Source organism: Salvelinus fontinalis, chromosome 6, assembly GCF_029448725.1.
Source record: "Salvelinus fontinalis isolate EN_2023a chromosome 6, ASM2944872v1, whole genome shotgun sequence".
Lineage (NCBI taxonomy): Eukaryota > Metazoa > Chordata > Actinopteri > Salmoniformes > Salmonidae > Salvelinus > Salvelinus fontinalis.
Genome location: NC_074670.1, coordinates 13,871,190 through 13,890,258, shown reverse-complemented (window position 1 = coordinate 13,890,258; position 19,069 = coordinate 13,871,190). Strand labels below are relative to the sequence as shown.

Genomic DNA, 19,069 nt, shown 5'->3' with positions numbered 1-19,069 from the left:
ATGCGGATGACACACAGCTGTACATTTCAATGAAACATGGTGAAGCCCCAAAATTGCCCTCGCTAGAAGCCTGTGTTTCAGACATAAGGAAGTGGATGGCTGAAAACTTTCTACTTTTAAACTCGGACAAAACAGAGATGCTTGTTCTAGGTCCCAAGAAACAAAGAGATCTTCTGTTAAATCTGACAATTCATCTTGATGGTTGTAAAGTCGTCTCAAATAAAACTGTGAAGGACCTCGGCGTTACTCTTGACCCTGATCTCTCTTTTGACGAACATATCAAGACTGTTTCAAGGACAGCTTTTTTCCATCTACGTAACATTGCAAAAATCAGAAATTTTCTGTCCAAAAATGATGCAGAAAAATTAATCCATGCATTTGTTACTTCTAGGTTAGACTACTGCAATGCTCTACTTTCCGGCTACCCGGATAAAGCACTAAATAAACTTCAGTTAGTGCTAAATATGGCTGCTAGAATCCTGACTAGAACCAAGAAATTTGATCATATTACTCCAGTGCTAGCTTCCCTACACTGGCTTCCCGTTAAGGCAAGGGCTGATTTCAAGGTTTTACTGTTAACCTATAAAGCGTTACATGGGCTTGCTCCTACCTATCTTTCCGAGTTGGTCCTGCCGTACATACCTACACGTACGCTACGGTCACAAGACGCAGGCCTCCTAATTGTCCCTAAAATTTCTAAGCAAACAGCTGGAGGCAGGGCTTTCTCCTATAGATCTCCATTTTTATGGAACAGTCTGCCTACCCATGTGAGAGACGCAGACTCGGTCTCAACCTTTAAGTCTTTACTGAAGACTTATCTCTTCAGTAGGTCATATGATTGAGTGTAGTCTGGCCCAGGAGTGTGAAGGTGAACGGAAAGGCTCTGGAGCAACGAACCGCCCTTGCTGTCTCTCCAGGGCCGGTTCCCCTCTCTCCACTGGGATTCTCTGCCTCTAACCCTGTTACTGGGGCTGAGTCACTGGCTTGCTGGTGCTCTTTCATGCCGTCCCTAGGAGGGGTGCGTCACTTGAGTGGGTTGAGTTAGTGACGTGAACTTCCTGTCTGGGTTGGCGCCCCCCCTTGGTTGTGCTGTGGTGGAGACCTTTGTGGGCTATACTCGGCCTTGTCTCAGGATTGTAAGTTGGTGGTTGAGGATTTCCCTCTAGTGGTGTGGGGGCTGTGCTTTGGCAGAGTGGGTGGGGTTATATCCTTCCTGTTTGGCCCTGTCCGGGGGTTTCTTCGGATGGGGCCACAGTGTCTCCTGACCGCTCCTGTCTCAGCCTCCAGTATTTATGCTGCAGTAGTTTATGTGTCGGGGGGCTAGGGTCAGTTGGTTATACCTGGAGTACTTCTCCTGTCTTATCCAGTGTCCTGTGTGAATTTAAGTATGCTCTCTCTAATTCTCTCGTTCTCTCTTTCTCTCTGAGAACCTGAGCCCTAGGACCATACGTCAGGACTACCGGGCATGCTGACACCTTGCTGTCCCCAGTCCGCCCGGCCTTGCTGCTATTCCAGTTTCAACTGTTTCTGCCTGCGGTTACGAAACCCCTACCTGTCCCAGACCTGCTGTTTTCAACTCTTAATGATCGGCTATGAAAAGCCAACTGAGATTTATTCCTGATTATTATTTGACCATGCTTGTCATTTATGAACATTTTGAAAATCTTGGCTCTCTCTAATTTTCTCCTTCTCTCTTTCTCTCGGAGGACCTGAGCCCTAGGACCATACGTCGGGACTACCGGCCGTGGTGACTCCTTGCTGCCCCCAGTCCGCCTGGCCTTGCTGCTATTCCAGTTTCAACTCTTCTGCCTGCGGTTATGGAACCCCTACCTGTCCCAGACCTGCTGTTTTCAACTCTTAATGATCGGCTATGAAAAGCCAACAGATTTATTCCTGATGATTATTATTTGACCATGCTTGTCATTTATGAACATTTTGAAAATCTTGGCTCTCTCTAATTTTCTCCTTCTCTCTTTCTTTCTCTCGGAGGACCTGAGCCCTAGGACCATACGTCGGGACTACCGGCCGTGGTGACTCCTTGCTGTCCCCAGTCCGCCTGGCCTTGCTGCTATTCCAGTTTCAGCTGTTCTGCCTGCGGTTATGGAACCGCCACCTGTCCCAGACCTGTTGTTTTTCAACTCTTAATGATCAGCTATGAAAAGCCAACTGAAAATTATTCATGATTATTATTTGACCATGCTTGTCACTTATGAACATTTTTGAACATCTTGGCTTGAACTGGCATAGTTCTGTTATAATCTCCACCCGGCACAGCCAGAAGAGGACTGGCCACCCCTCATAGCCTGGTTCCTCTCTAGGTTTCTTCCTAGGTTTTGGCCTTTCTAGGGAGTTTTTCCTAGCCACCGTGCTTCTACACCTGCATTCTAGCTGTTTGGGGTTTTAGGCTGGGTTTCTGTACAGCACTTCGAGATATTATCTGATGTACGAAGGGCTATATAAAATAAAATTGATTGATTGATTGATATTGGGACAAATTCACTTATGTGTATTAAAAAGTAGTATTTGGTCCCATATTCCTGGCAAACAATGATTACATCAAGCTTGGGACCACAAACTTGTTGGACGCATTTGCTGTTTGTTTTGGTAACGTTTGATAATTTTTTGCCAAATCGAAATGAATGTTAAATAATGTATTGTGTCATTTGAGTTACTTTTATTGTAAACAAGAATATAATATGTTTCTAAACACTTCTACATTAATAATGTGTATACTACCATGATTATGGATAATCCTGAATAATGATGAGTGAGAAAGTTAGAGGCATAAATATCTTACCCCGCAAAAAATGCTAACCCCCCTTGTTATTGCAATGGTAAGAGGTTAGCAGGGGGGGTATGATATGTGCGTCTAACTTTCTCACTCATCATTATGGGGCGGCAGGTAGCCTAGTGGTTAGATCGTCGTTCTGTCCCTGAACAAGGCAGTTAACCCACTGTTCCTAGGCTGTCATTGAAAATAAGAATGTGTTCTTAATTGACTTGCCTAGTTAAATAAAGGTGAAATCAAAAAGTATGAAATATTCATTCAGGACTATGCATCCACATGAATGTAGAAGAGTTCAGAAACATTCTATTCCTATCTATACATCCAAAACAACCCAAAAGTGTGACACTGTCCCAATACTTTGAGCTCACTGTATTTAAGAGTACCTTGAGGTGTATAGAGATGTAAATTAGAGTACTACTAAAGGTGTATAGTGCATTCGGAAAGTATTCAGACCCCTTGACTTTTTCCACATTTTGTTAGGTTACAGCTTTATTCTGGCATGAATTAAAAATTGTTGTTTTCCATCAATCTACACACAATACCCCATAATTACAAAGCAAAAACAGGTTTAGACATTTTTGCAAATGTATTAAAAATAAAAAATAAATGAAATATCACGTTGACATAAGTATTCAAACCCTTTAACTTCTTTATGATAGGGGGGCAGCATTTTCACTTTTGGATGAATTGCGTGCCCATAGTGAACTGCCTCCTACTCTGTCCCAAATGCTAATATATGCATTTATTATTACTATTGGATATAAAACACTCTGAAGTTTCTAAAACTGTTTGAATGATGTCTGTGAGTATAACAGAACTCATATCGTAGGCAAAAACCTGAGAAAAAATCAAAAAAATAAGTGAGAAATCTCAGACTGGTCAATGTTCAATTCATCGCCGATTCAATTCCCTGTAAGATATGGATCTGTTTGCACTTCCTACGCCTTCCACTAGATGTCAACAGTCTGTAGAACGTGGAATGAAGCCTCTAGTGTGATGTGGGGCCGGATGGGAGGTGTTTCAGTTACTGGTCATAGCAGAATGCCAGTTCCTGGTCATGCGCTTTCCTCATGATATCGCCTTGCGTTCCATAACTTCTACAGACATGAAGGAATGCTCCGGTTGGAACGTTATTGGATATATATGATAACAACATCCTGAAGATTGATTCTCTACTTAGTTTGACCAGTTTATTCGACCTGTTATATAACTTTTTGAAGTTTTCGTCCGAGTTCGCCTGCATCTGCGCGAGCGTTTGGACATGTGCACTAAACATGCTAGCAAAAGTAGCTACTTAGACATAAGTAATGGACATTATCGAACAAAACAACGATTTATTGTGGAACTAGGATTCCTGGGAGTGCATTCTGATGAAGATGATCAAAGGTAAGGGAATATTTATGATGTAATTTCGTATTTCTGTTGACTCCAACATGGCGGAGAAATTTTGTTATTATTGAGCGCCGTCTCAGATTATTGCATGTGTGCTTTTTACGTAAAGTTTTTTTGAAATCTGACACAGCGGTTGCATTAAGAACAAGTGCATCTTTAATTATATGTAAAACATGTATCTTTCATCAAAGTTTATGATGAGTATTTCTGTTATTTGACGTGGCTCTCTGCAATTTCTCCGGATATTTTGGAGGCATTTATGAACATGGCGCCAATGTAAACCGAGATTTGTGGATATAAATATGCACATTATCGAACAAAACATAAATGTATTCTGTAACATGATGTCCTATGAGTGTCATCTGATGAAGATCATCAAAGGTTAGTGATTAATTTTATCTCTATTTCTGCTTTTTGTGACTACTATCTTTTGCTGGGAAAATGGCTGTGTTTTTCTGTGGCTATGTACTGAGCTAACATAATTGTTTGGTGTGCTTTCGCCGTAAATCCTTTTTGAAATCAGACATGTTGGCTGGATTCACAATATGTGTAGCTTTAATTTGTAGCTTTAATGTGTAGCTTTAATCATGTGTGATTTCATGAAAGATTGATTTTTATCATAATATATTTGAATTTGGCACGCTACATTTTTTCTGGCTTTTGGCCAAGTGAGACGCTACCGTCCCACATATCCCAGAGAAGTTAAGCAGTACTTTGTTGAAGCACCGTTGGCAGCGATTACAGCCTCTTCTTCTTGGGTATGTCCCCGAAGGAGTTTTTTTGCCTTTTGGTTGGCTGTCATGGTAATCTGTTTTTAACTGACTTGCTTAGTTAAATAAAAGGTTAAATAATAATAAAATAAAAGCTTGACACACCTGTATTTGGAGAGTTTCTCCCATTCTTCTCTGCAGATCCTCTCAAGCTCTGTCAGGTTGGATGGGGAGTGTCGCTGCACAACTATTTTCAGGTCTCTCCAGAGATGTTTGATCGGGTTCAAGTCCGGGCTCTGGCTGGGCCACTCAAGGACAGTCAGAGACTTGTCCCGAAGCCACTCCTGCGTTGTCTTGGCTGTGTGCTTTGGGTCGTTGTCCTGTTGGAAGGTGAACTTTTGCCCCAGTCTGAGGTCATGAGCGGTCTGGAGCAGGTTTTCATCAAATATTTATCTGTACTTTGCTCCATTCATCTTTCCCTCAATCCGGACTAGTCTCCCAGTCACTGCCGCTGAAAAACATCCCCACAGAATGATGCTGCCACCACCATGCTTCACCGTAGGGATGGTGCTAGGTTTCCTCCAGACGTGATGCTTGGCATTCAGGCCAAACAGGTTAATCTTGCTTTCATCAGACCAGAGAATCTTGTTTCTCATGGTCAGAGTCTTTAGGTGCCTTTTGGCAAACTCCAAGCGGGCTGTCGTGTGCCTTTTACTGAGGAGCAGCTTCCGTCTGGCCACTCTACCATAAAGGCCTGATTGGTGGAGTGCTACAGAGATGGTTGTACTTCTGTAAGGTTCTCCCATCTCCAAAAAGGAACTCTAGAGCTCAGTCAGTGACCATCTGGTTCTTCGTCACTTCCCTGACCAAGGCCCTTCACCCCCGATTGCTCAGGTTGGCTGGGCGGCCAGCTCTAGGAAGAGTCTTGGTGGTTCCAAACTTCTTCCATTTAAGAATGATGGAGGCCACTGTGCTCTTGGTGACCTTCAATGCTGCAGACATTTTTTTGTACCCTTCCCCAGATCTGTGCCTCAACACAATCCTGTCTCGGAGCTCTATGGACAATTCTTTCGACCTCATGGCTTGGTTTTTGCTCTGACATGCACTGTCAACTGTGGGACCTTATATAGACAGGTGTGTCCCTTTCCAAATCATGTCCAATCAATTGAATTTACCACAGCTGGACTCCAATCAAAGGGAAAGGGTCTGTATACTTATGTAAAAAATGGTTCTAACAAGCTGTTTTTTCTTTGTCATTATGGGGTATTGTGTGTAGATAGCTGAGGAAAATGTTTTATTTAATCCATTTTAGAATAAGGCTGTAATATAACAAAAATTTGGAAAACGTCAAGGGGTCTGAATACTTTCCGAAGGCACTGTATATTAAAGTACCTTGAGTCCCTGGATCTTCTGGAAGATCACCCTGACTTTGTGTCTGATGACTGAGTCACTTTCACTAGTCCTGAGGGGTGAACCACAACAGGTCAAACACACATGGTCAGAAGGATGTTGATAACTGGCCTAAATAAATGTTGAATGACACAGTAAGATAAATGCTGTACCCTTCTCTGAGGACGCTGTAGATGGTCTGCATGACCTGCTCCTCCTCACTGGTGACCTCTGAACTCTGAAGCAGAAGGTCAGGGGTCACCTTTAGACAAAGCTCAGTGTTAGTATGTTTTTAAACTTTACTGGGGGTATTGATAATGTACTAGCTAGGTATACTAGTTAGTAACCGCTCTCAATTCCCATCCAGTCTCTTACCAGCGGGTCTGTCCGATTGGCTGACGGCGTCTCCACAGCAACAAACCTCCCCGGCGGAGCCCGCTGATTGGCTGGGTGGGGCGTTGCCTTGCTGAGGGAGCCTTGGCCCCGCCCCAGGCTGCTGTGAGTGGAGGAGGGGTGGGAGGAGTAGGGGTTGAGAGAGGGTGAAGGGGAGGAGTAGGGGTTTGGGGTGAGAGATGGTGAGGAGGAGTAGGGGTTGGGGGCGAGGGAAGGGGAGATGGTGTCTCTAGGGTCCTCTGCTACAGGAGAGCGCCCCCTATGTTGTTCTCTGGTACTGCTGTTGCCGTCAAACCTGCTGATCAGTCTGTTGACGGGGGTCTGGGGGTGGGGCTGTGCTGGGTAAGGTAGGCTCTGGGGGTGGGGCTGTGCTGGGTAAGGTAGGCTCTGGGGGTGGGGCTGTGCTGGGTAAGGTAGGCTTTGGGGGTGGGGGTGTGCCATGGTCAGGGTGGGCTGCTCTGTTTGGGAAGGATGGAGGTCAGGGGCATACTGACTCCCCCCTCCCCTCCCCAGTGACCCGTTGAGCCCGGACTGATATGACCCACACATTATATTCCTCCCCATACCCCCCTCCCCATACCCCCCTCTATCCGTTCTCTCTTCCGCAACCCCAATCCCTCCATCCAGGTTCCCATAGCTACCAGACCTCCCATCCCCTGGTGGTCTCCCAAATCCTCCTCCCCCCTCACTCTCCAGTAATGAACCATGTGACTGTGCCCTGCGTAACACCCCTCCCTGCCCTTCTCCACCCTCTCCCCCTCCCTCCTCTCTGTCTCCCCTGCGGGGCAGACTGCCGTAACCCGGGGGGTAGTGGGTACGGAGCTGGACCCCATACGAATCTCCCTTTGGGCCCCCGTCCTTCATAACCACATAGGGTTGTCCAGCGATGCCCTGAACCCTGACAGCCACCCCGTACTTAGAGGTGGAGGGGGGCTTGGATCTCAGCTGGGTCGAGGGGAGCCCCCCTCCTGAGTCGTTGATGAAGCGGATCTGAACCCCGTAGTCCACGGGGCTCTTACGACCTGACGGAGTACTCATACTGGGGAGGGAGAGAGCGAGAGGGGACGGGGCGGAGGAGACACAGCGAGAGGGGAGAGAAAGTGGAGAGGGGGAAAGACAATATTAGTATAGCTATTCCAAGTGTTATACTTTAAAGAAGTGAATGTGACAGAAGTAATTTATTGTTCTCTCTCCCGGGAAAGTAGGTCAACTGAATATCTGACTGGTATGAATGTCATGCAGACACACAGAATGAGGGTGGACTGTGTGTGTTTCTATTGGGTGTGCAAGTTACAAAAGGTGTGTGAGAGAACGAGTCTCAGTGGAGTTGCTTTAGAATGGACTTTGTTCATAGTGACCTTCATTATTCATTAACCTGGAAACACACAACTACCTCCCACTCTCTGGCTCCCCTTACGTGTACTCTCTCTCTTGACTTCCACTTGGTTTAGTTATTCCTCTTCTTTCTCCCTGCCAGGCCAGCCCAACCAGCACAGCAAAGGTGAGACTCCTTCCTCAATCTAGGATCTTTATTAGATCAATCAACTGTAATCACACATGATCCACAGTCCTTGTGAAGGATCCTCCCTCTGTTTCGCTCAGTAAGTCAACTCAGCCTCCCTCTACATGTCCCTTTGTCACCCTGTCTTCATCTGATGTTTTAACTGTTGACGTCTGACTGTATCATGTCCATGTGTTGAAATGTCTCAGGAGTTCCCGCCTCCCTCTCTATGGTGACCTGTGCCACATCAGCTCTCATCACTAGGTCATTACACCGCGTGCCTCATTATCATGGTCAGTTCTCATCACTAGGTCATTACACTGCATGCCTCATTAACATGGTCAGCTGTCATCACTAGGTCATTACACCGCGTGCCTCATTATCATGGTCAGTTCTCATCACTAGGTCATTATACTGCATGCCTCATTAACATGGTCAGTTCTCATCACTAGGTCATTACTCATTAGCATGTCTCCTTTGCACTTATAACCAACCAACTACAACGCCAGGCACTAACCCAGTTACCACCCTTCTCCACCTCTCATTCTCTCCCTCTTTCACAAACAGACAAATGTTCATTCTCCTTACCTCCCTCACTGAAACAGAGAGTACAGTTTCTCTTCTCTTATCAGTGTGTGTCATGGTGGTGATAACACAATGTCAAGCTCTTGTTCCTGTGGATAGGAAGCCCTGCCCCCACACATGCCTGCACTCCTCATACACACTCTGGAATGAACTGTGTACAAGCAGGCACACACGCTCACAGGTGATGAGTGGTGCTGTAAAGAGCGTCAGTGAAGACCTTGGTGCAGTTTTATATGGTGTCCAGTATAAATCAAAGCCCTGGCTATCAGGACGAGAGAGGAGAGAGACACACACCCATCCCCTAGTCAGATTGACAGATTAACCTCTTGTCATTTTGTCATACTCATATAGCATCTATGTGTACTGTAATGATATGAGCATCCCCACCCCCAAACTACTTCCTGTGGCTATGCTCCTATCATTACAGTACAGACAGATGATATATGAGTATGACAAAATGACTAAGAGGTTGAGGTTAATCTGTCAATCTGACTAGGGGATGGGTGTGTGTCGGTGTGTGTTAGGCTTGGCAGGTTTATCGTATAATGTTGTAACCGACAATTAAAGACAGGGGTGTCACCAAGCTGTGTGGTATTCATTAAGTATGTCCTAACTAGAGGTCGACCGATTAATTAGAATGGCCGATTAATTAGGGTCGATTTTAGGTTTTCATAACAAATCGGTAATCGGCATTTTTGGACAACGATTATGGCAGATTACATTGCACTCCACGAGGAGACTCCGTGGCAGGCTGACTACCTGTTATGCGAGTGCAGCAAGGAGCCAAGGTAAGGTGCTAGCTAGCATTAAACTTATCTTATAAAAATCAATCTTAACATAATCACTAGTTAAACTAGTAATATCAACCAAGTGTAGTTAACTAGCTTGTCCTGCGTTGCATATAATCGATGCGGTGCCTGTTAATTTATCATTGAATCACAGCCTACTTCGCCAAACGGGTGATTTAACAAGCGCATTCACTAAAAAAGCACTGTCGTTGCACCAATGTGTACCTAACCATAAACATCAACGCTTTTCTTAAAATCAATACACAAGTATATACTTTTAAACCTGCATATTTAGTTTAAAAAATGTATGTTAGCAGGCAATATTAACTAGGGAAATTGTGTCACTTCTCTTGCGTTCTGTGCAACAGAGTCAGGGTATATGCAGCAGTTTGGGCCGCCTGGCTCGTTGCAAACTGTGTGAAGACCATTTCTTCCTAACAAAGACAGCCAACTTCACCAAACGGGGGATGATTTAACAAAAGCGCATTTGCGGAAAAAAGCACAATCGTTGCACAAATGTACCTAATCATAAGCATCAATGCCTTTCTTAACATCAATACACAGGAGTATATATATATTTAAACCTGCATATTTAGTTAAAAGAAATTAATGTTAGCATATTAATATTAATATTAACTAGGGAAATTGTGTCACTTCTCTTGCGTTCATTGCACACAGAGTCAGGGTATGTGCAACAGTTTGGGCCGCCTGGCTCGTTGCAAAATAATTTTCTATAATTTTCCATAATTATGATATAACATTTAAGGTTGTGCAATGTAACAGCAATATTTAGACTTATGGATGCCACCCGTTTGATAAAATACGGAATGTTTCCTTATTTCACTAAAAGAATAAACGTTTTGTTTTCGAAATGATAGTTTTCGGATTTGACCATATTAATGACCTAAGGCTTGTATTTCTGTGTGTTATAATATTATAATTAAGTCTATGATTTGATAGCGCAGTCTGACTGAGCGGTAGTAGGCAGCAGCAGGCTCGTAAGCATTCATTCAAACAGCACTTTCCTGCGTTTCCCAGCAGCTCTTCGCAGTGCTTCAAGCATTGCGCTGTTTATGACTTCAAGCCCATCAACTCCTGAGATTAGGCAGGCAATACTAAAGTACCTATTAGAACATCCAATAGTCAAAGGTATATGAAATACAAATGGTATAGAGAGAAATAGTTCTATAATAACTACAACCTAAAACTTCTTACCTGGGAATATTGAAGACTCATGTTAAAAGGAACCACCAGCTTTCATATGTTCTCATGTTCTGAGCAAGGAACTTAAACGTTAGCTTTTTTACATGGCACATATTTCACTTTTACTTTCCTCTCCAACACTTTGTTTTTGCATTATTTAAACCAAATTGAACATACTAAATTTATTTTATTGATGTATTATATTAAGTTAAAACCTGTTAAGGACAGAGGGCGCTGTTTTCACTTTGGGGGAAAATCGTGCCCAATTTAAACGGCCTCGTACTCAATTCTTGCTCGTACAATATGCATATTATTATTACTATTGGATAGAAAACACTCTCTAGTTTCTAAAACCGTTTGAATTATATCTGTGAGTAAAACAGAACTCATTTTGCAGCAAACTTCCTGACAGGAAGTGGAAAATCTGAAATCGATGCTTTGTTCTAGGGCCTGCCTATAAATGTCCTTGATATTTATTAGTATACATGCACTTCATACGTCTTCCACTAGATGTCGACAGGCAGTGAGAGAAGAAATGGAGTGTATAACTTGATCTGGGGTCGAATAAAAGCTCTCGGCATGACGTGTCACCAGTTTCCTGTTTTCTGGAGAGCGCGTGAAGGGACCTGGTTTTGCCTTCTGTAAAGCTGTCGTTATGGACAACTAATATCTCCGGCTTTGATTTTATTTGATACATGTGACAATATCATTGTAAAGTATGTTTTTTCAATATAGTTTTATTAGATTATTGAAATTTATTCGGGACGTTAGGCGTGTTGCGTTGTGTGCCTTTGTTCAGGAAGGAGAGCTTCGCGCTACTTTGCTAGCTTTCCGTACTAATTGACTGGAGAAGAGGACATTCTAAATCCAAACGATTGTTCTGGACAAAGGACCCCTTGTACAACATTCTGATGAAAGATCATCAAAAGTAGGACCCATTTTATGATGCTATTTCATATATCTGCCGAACATGTGAAATAGTCGTTTGCGCCCAGATTTTGGGTACTCTCTCGCTATAACTAAGCTGTATGTCGTAATGAAGTTATTTTTAGAATTCTAACACGGCGATTGCATTAAGAACTAGTGTATCTATCATTTCCTATACAACATGTATTTTCTAGTAACGTTTATGAATAGTTATTTGGTCAGAATAGTTGTCATAAAAATATCCGCACATTCTGGGAAAAATATGCTACGTTAGCACAATTTATAACCACTGATTTCAGCTCTAAATATGCAAATTTTCGAACAAAACATAAGTGTATGTATAACCTGATGTTATAGGACTGTCATCTGATGAAGGTTTATGAAGGTTAGTGAAAATTAATATATTTTGCTGGTTTATTCCCTATCGCTAATGTGCCTATTGCTATCGCTAACGTGCCTTGATGAATGAATGCGGTAGTGTGGTAGGCTATTGTAGTAAGCTAATATAATGCTATATTGTGTTTTCGCTGTAAAACACTTACAAAAAAAATCGGAAATATTGGCTGGATTCACAAGATGTTTGTCTTTAATTTGCTGTACACCATCGATTTTTCAGAAATGTTTTATGATGAGTATTTAGGTATTTGACGTTGGTGTCTGTAATTACTCTGGCTGCTTCGGTTCTATTTCTGAAGGTAGCTGTGATGGTAGCTGCAATGTAAAACTGATTTATACCTCAAATATGCACATTTTTCGAGCAAAACATAGATTTATTGTATAACATGTTATAAGACTGTCATCTGATGAAGTTGTTTCTTGGTTAGTTTGGTTGGTTCTTGGTTAGTTAGGTTGGCTTTGTGCATGCTACCTGTGCTGTGAAAAATGTCTGTCCTTTTTTGTATTTGGTGGTGAGCTAACATAAATATGGTGTTTCGCTGTAAAAAAAAAAAAAAAATCGGACATGTTGACTGGATTCACAAGATGTGTATCTTTCATTTGCTGTATTGGACTTGTTAATGTGGGAAAGTTAAATATTTCTAAAAAATATCTTTTGAATTTCACGCTCTGCCTTTTCTGTGGAATGTGGGAGAGGTTCCGCTAGCGGAACGCTGGTGCCAGACAGGTTAAAATAAAAGTGTTGTTTTTGTTCATTCAGTATTGTTGTAATTGTCATTATTACAAATATATATGTATAAAAAAATCAAATTTAAAATACTTTTAAAAATAAAAAAAGAATTGGCCGATTAATCGGTATCAGCGTTTTTTTGGTCCTCCAATAATCGGTATCGGTGTTGAAAAATCATAATCGGTCGACCTCTAGTACCAACTCATTTTTACAGATGCATTATAAGCTCAAAACATTTGGAACAAAAATGACAATAACCGTGTCCATTTGCATGACAATTAATCATAACCCAAAATGCCATTGTCATTACAACTCCAGTGTGTGTACAGTTCAGCTCGTCACTTAGCACATACCTCACCCTAAGACAGACATCTAAAGCTTGCCATAGAAAAAGCACCCCGTCACTGTACATTAGTGCAGACGACCGTAACACGCGGACACAGTCACACACACACACCTAATGGCCAAGTGGCAAGTAGTGGTGAAGAGGTCCCAAAGCCAGCTACAAGTCAGGTCTTTCAGACAGAGGACAACAGAAAGCCAGCTACAGGTCAGGTCTTTCAGACAGAGGAAAACAGAAAGCTAGCTACAAGTCAGGTCTTTCAGACAGAGGACAACAGAAAGCCTAGGATATTTATTTCAGATATAGGTCAACAGTTACAAAGGATCTTCAACACCAACCCTCCTTTCTGCATGCATAGGCTAATCATCCATAATCAGTTGTAGAGGCTGAGTTTAAAGCAGTGTGTCAATCCCTGGTCCTTGGGAGTATGTTGCTGACCTCCTGACATTGATTTATTCCATTCTACAGTTTCATCTAGGCACTTGGCTACTCTAAGGTGGGAGGAGCATTGCTTGCCTGTCCCTGGTACTGAAACATATTGGGAAACACTGCTTTTTTGTGCACCTGCCTGTGTGAGACAGAAGCTCAGTTTCAGCAGGGAGAACTGACAGTGAATAGGACCAAACATAACAGGAACACAGGAGTGGACCCCAGCCATTTCCCTCTCCCTTTCTCTCGCCCTCTCTCCACCTCCCTTTCTCTCGCCCTCTCTCCACCTCCCTTTCTCTCGCCCTCTCCATCTTTCTGTGTCAGTGTGTCAAGCCCCTTCCAACAGGCCAGTTCAGCTGCTAAGCAGTGAAAGGGGACAGTGGAGAGGAGATGGCCAGGATAAGGGGAGACAGTCAGGGGACAGAGGGTGAGCCCATCCTATTGTCCAAACGATGTGGAGCAGAAAATGAGGGCAGAAACGCTGGGAACGCAACACTCATTTCCCCCTGGCCCTCTCCAGCTCTTCCTCAGTCTGTCTGTCTGCCTCACTTATATCACTGTTCTGCACCTGACCCTACCTCCATCTCTTTAACCTGTCTATCTCTCTAACCTCTTGCTATCCCTCCCTCCCCCTAACCTCTCTATCCCTCCCTCCCTCTCCATAACCTCTCTATCACTCCCTCCATCCCTCCCATCCTAACCTCTCTATCCCTCCCATCCTAATCTCTCTATCACTACCACCATCTCTCTAAACTCTCTATCACCCCCTCCATCCCTCCCATCCTAACCTCTCTATCACTCCCTCCATCCCTCCCATCCTAACCTCTCTATCACTCCCTCCACCCCTCCCATCCTAACCTCTCTATCACTCCCTCCATCCCTCCCATCCTAACCTCTCTATCACTCCCTCCATCCCTCCCATCCTAACCTCTCTATCACTCCCTCCATCCCTCCCATCCTAACCTCTCTATCACTCCCTCCATCCCTCCCATCCTAACCTCTCTATCACTCCCTCCATCCCTCCCATCCTAACCTCTCTATCACTCCCTCCATCCCTCCCATCCTAACCTCTCTATCACTCCCTCCATCCCTCCCATCCTAACCTCTATCACTACCACCATCTCTAAACTCTCTATCCTTCCCTCCCTCCATCCCACCTCCCTCTATCCATCTTCCTAACCTCTATCCCTCCCTCACCTCTATCCCTCCCTCCCTCACCTCTATCCCTCCCTCCCTCACCTCTATCCCTCCCTCCCTCACCTCTATCCCTCCCTCCCTCACCTCTATCCCTCCCTCATCCATCTTCCTAACCTCTATCCCTCCCTCCATCCATCTCTCTAACCTCTATCCCTCCCTCCATCCATCTCTCTAACCTCTATCCCTCCCTCCCGCCATCCATCTCTCTAAACTCTCCAGCCTTCCCTACATCCCCCTAACCTCTCTCTATCCCGCCATCTATCTCTCTAACCCTCCCCTGGGTTCCAAATCTCTGTCTCTCTCTCTGGAGAGAAGCACATGAGGCAGCTGACCGGACCTGCAACAGAGATTGACTGTGGATACTTGTCTGAGGTTAAGACCAACAGGCTTCTGTTAAGCCAGTGCTTCACACCATGTACTTTAGAGAGAATAGGTAAGGGACGGTGCCCTGCAGCCTAACAACAGACTACAGTGTGACCAGGTGAAGGACTCCTCACTCAGACTCTAGAGTCCTCAGGTTACTGACTCCCTTAAGGCGTCAGTATGCTTCAGTTCAGCTGGCGCCTAGCCGAGACCTTTGCTTGAAAAACAAGGGGGGGGGGGGGGGGGCAATAGTACTGTTTTTCCATTTTGAGACGCCGTAGCCAGTATACACTTCCTCAAAATAGTCTGAATGAATAACTCAAGTAAACTGTAATTAATTTTGACGTTTTTGCAGAGATCTTAGAGGAAAAAAAATAAAATCTACATCTAAGATGTTTGGTGCAGTTGTCATTCATCTCTTGTTGAATAACAACAAAAACTATTGAAGAATCCCTACTGTTGACCAATCACCGACGAAGGGCGTAGACTTCGGCTTGCCTCAAGAAAAAATGTGTGCCCGAACAGCCAAAACGAACAAAAGTCCAAAATGAATTTTTTTTTAAAGTCCAAATGTCGTCGTAATATATGCACAAACTTTTCCGAACTGTTTCAGCTGGGATGCATGCAGGCGCCTTTAGTGTCTCCTAACCCGCCGGCTCTGCTATCAAATTTAATTATGCCGCACTGAATTGAATTAAGGCCACCTTCATCTCTGGGAAGGGATGGGAGAATTAGGAGAGAGAGTGTGGAAAGGGACCACTGCAGTATGGAGTCATGGCTGTGGCTGTCTTTGATTCATTCAATAGTGAGAGTAGAGAGCATACAGTCAGTAGGCTAGAAATCTTTGTTCCTACTCAGCCTCCTCTAAGTTTCATCACGATACTGGACTGTATTCTACAACCAAGGCCTTGTCCCTGCATATAGGGCAGTGCTTCAGTGAAAGCACCTGAAAGAGGATGGCCTTACATGGGTGTGACTGTCTCCTTCTGTGGTGACAAATAGATTACATATCATGACTGATGTTGGGCCCTATAAAATCTGGTTTATTTTCTGCCTGATTTCTCCGTTTTGTTTTTCTAGGTTTCCGTTTTTCGCAGTTTATTCAGGTTCACTCAAAATCACACTTTAATAGAAAAACAAAAGAAAATATTGTTCAAATATTGTTGAATTCCATTTTAGTGTCTAGATTCTGTGTTCCATCCACAACACGGATTTTATAGGGCCCTACTGATGACTGTCAGTCATGAGTGGCTGGTGGCTGAAATACCAAATACTTTGCACATTAATGCTGCTGTTATTAGAAAATGTAAACAACACACCAACTTGGGTCCCCAAGACAGTCCTTCAGTTAAGACTGTTTCCTTGGTGATTGGCAATTGATCCCTTCATTACATTCTTGACTTAGACCAGTCCCTCTTCCACTCCTCTCACACTCAAACAGCCATTTCTTCCTCTTTGATTCTAATGGCACTCATTGGCATAACAAAGAAGACTTCAGTGTTGCCAAATAGAACACAAACACCAAATAGAAGCACCTAATACACCCCTCCAGTCACCCACATTCCACACTGTGATGCTCAGTAAACAGCCCCATTAAACACACCTTCTATCTGCACACTTCAGGGTCTCGCTCTAAGAGCATTCAATCTGTAAACAGTCTTATCGCGGTCTGTCACTCTCCCTCTGTCAGTCTCTCTCTCTCTCTGTGCCTGTGGCAACAGTAAAACATGTCCCTCAGGCTGAGCTTTCTCCCATCTGTCATCAATACACTGCTGTGTTAAATTCTACATACTAACAGACAAAATAATGCATAGACATCAAAGTCAAGTTTAAATTCATATCATCATCTTAACAAACATCTAACACTTGCGATCTTGCATCAGATATGAGATAACACCCTTGCCACTTGGTACTTTCTGTAGGCTACATGTCCATGAGTAATCACTGAATGTTGGCCAATAAAATTACAGAGAATGATAGTTTAGATAACTTACGTTGGGTCTCTTTTGAACAGAGTTCGCTGGCTACATTGAATTCTTCAGTGTATGCGTCATAGTATCATCTAGCGCAAGTGAAACTTGGGAGAAGAGAGGCAATGAGCCAAGTTGTTGAAGTTGAGCTCCGAGAAAGTCAAATAACTGACATGTAAAAAGAGAATGTGTGACATTGACAGATGGGTACACTGACTGTACACATGGTTTAAAATGAGAATACCACTACGGGAGAGATATAGACGAGGCAATGCAAAGATACACCTGCTCCGTGGCCTTTGAATTCTGAGTGACGTTACCCAGCACCATTTCGCCATCATTAAAAGTAAACTTAGGGTAAGACACCAACAAGAGAGCAAGTTATCAAAGACGGGGCGAAAAAATGTATTAACTAGCTATGTGTCTGTAATGCGCCAGCCAACGAGCTAGAGCTTGCAAGCTAACCCTAAACTACTGTCGTTCTAGCTAATTTAGCTGTCTGTGTTAGTTCGCTAGCTAGCTTGCTAACTAGAGCGAACTAAACAACATCCAGAAACATACCTGCTATTTGGTCAAAGTAGTACAATTCATCAATTTATTTTCGACTTTCGAGTCCTCTTCTGTTGTTTTACTTGGTGTTAATACAGATAATGTTTAAATCGGACAGAAGATACTTCTGAAAGAGCAGAGCATATCCATAATTCGCGACAGACAGATACATTCGTTAAATGCAGCTCCAACCTGTTACCTTTGTGACCGATGCCGGACGAGCCGCCCAGCCCCGCTAGAGGGAATACAGGTATTGGTTGAGCACATAGCAGTAGGCGGTGCCCGCTTTGAATATTGGTGAGTCTGTCTGTCAATCTGTGATTGACTCAGGGGAGAAGTCTTTCAGTGGTCTACATAAATAGAAATAAAAAACTTTGTGAATGAAAATGCCTAGTGCTGTGTTTGTCATAATAATAAAAAAAATAACTGCTAAGAAAGAGGTAAGCTAATGCAGAAACAAACGAAACGCATCACAACTTGTGGCTTGAATCAGTTTGCGCTCCTCAAATTCCAACCGTCCCATACCAAACCGACCAGTGTCTAGGCCGGGGAGGGTAACCGTTCCACTTGATCTACCAGATCCCCTGCAGAGGGCGCCTTTAGCACACATTATGACAGATTATTGGCAATTAGGACAGAGGCCTAGGGGACAGTTTGTTCTACTAATTTGAATCAACCCCTGAAATGGCCACGAGAGTATTCGACTCTTTTCCCCATAGAAAATTCTCAACACAAATGACATATTTTCTTATTTTGAAAAAATACTTGTTCTCACTCATTGTGGTGCCAAAACCTGTGAATTCAAGCAGTGTTCATATTTTTGGATGACATTTTTAATTGCAGCCTATTGTGTTGCACACACTAATTTCAAACAATGTAGGTTAATATTGACTATGTTGATGAATAAATATTGGCTATGCGTTGCCAAAGCTACCCTGTCTCCCCCTTGTTAGTGAATAATAACCTACTATAGGCGTTCTTTGACCATTGTGTTGTAGGCTAGTCCACCACCACACCCACTTCCCAACTCCACCAAACTCTTTCCCTCACACACGCACTTCTCTCTCCAGCACTCAGCTTTGACAGCCCGCTCCATACATCAGTCGGTCCGGGAATGGGATCATCATTAGTGAGTGCGAAGAAAAACTTCCAGTTCTTCCGATTCTACGCTCTCCAAAGACTACTCTTCAAACTGCGTGGATAGCTTTGAGATAAAGCGATAGCGACTGTTAGAAATATATATTACAGCGTTACAAGTTGATGAAAGGAGAGGTAACTTTGCGCACTGTGGAACGACAAAGAGAAGTGGGTCAAGCGACAAATGGGGTGAAGTTTGGAGTTTAAATTATGTGAGAACATTTACTACTGAATTTATGGGGTAGAAATAATTATGAATAATTTGTTGAAATAAATTAA

The 19,069-nt window shown here is 43.4% G+C and overlaps 2 protein-coding genes across 3 annotated transcripts in view; one reads left to right on the top strand and one right to left on the bottom strand.

Moving 5' to 3' along the window:
* LOC129857105 (cingulin-like) overlaps positions 1-17,978 on the bottom strand; it is a 31,764-nt gene extending 13,786 nt beyond the window's left edge. The window contains exons 1-4 of one of the 2 annotated variants that reach the window (XM_055925041.1): positions 17,666-17,978; positions 6,655-7,711; positions 6,453-6,517; positions 6,283-6,352 (exon numbers count right to left, since the gene is read on the bottom strand). In XM_055925041.1, the coding sequence (XP_055781016.1) occupies positions 6,283-6,352; positions 6,453-6,517; positions 6,655-7,710 (1,191 nt within the window). In that variant the 5' untranslated portion in view covers position 7,711; positions 17,666-17,978. Of the gene's footprint in view, positions 1-6,282; positions 6,353-6,452; positions 6,542-6,654; positions 7,712-17,665 lie in introns of both variants that reach the window. The other variant, XM_055925040.1, reaches the window with a different exon arrangement.
* Positions 17,979-18,656: 678 nt separating this feature from the next.
* Positions 18,657-19,069, top strand: part of LOC129857106 (SH2 domain-containing adapter protein E-like) — an 11,417-nt gene continuing 11,004 nt past the window's right edge. The window contains exon 1 of the mRNA XM_055925042.1: positions 18,657-19,069. This exon is cut by the window's right edge and continues 714 nt beyond it. The gene's annotated coding sequence lies outside the window, so the exon portion shown is untranslated.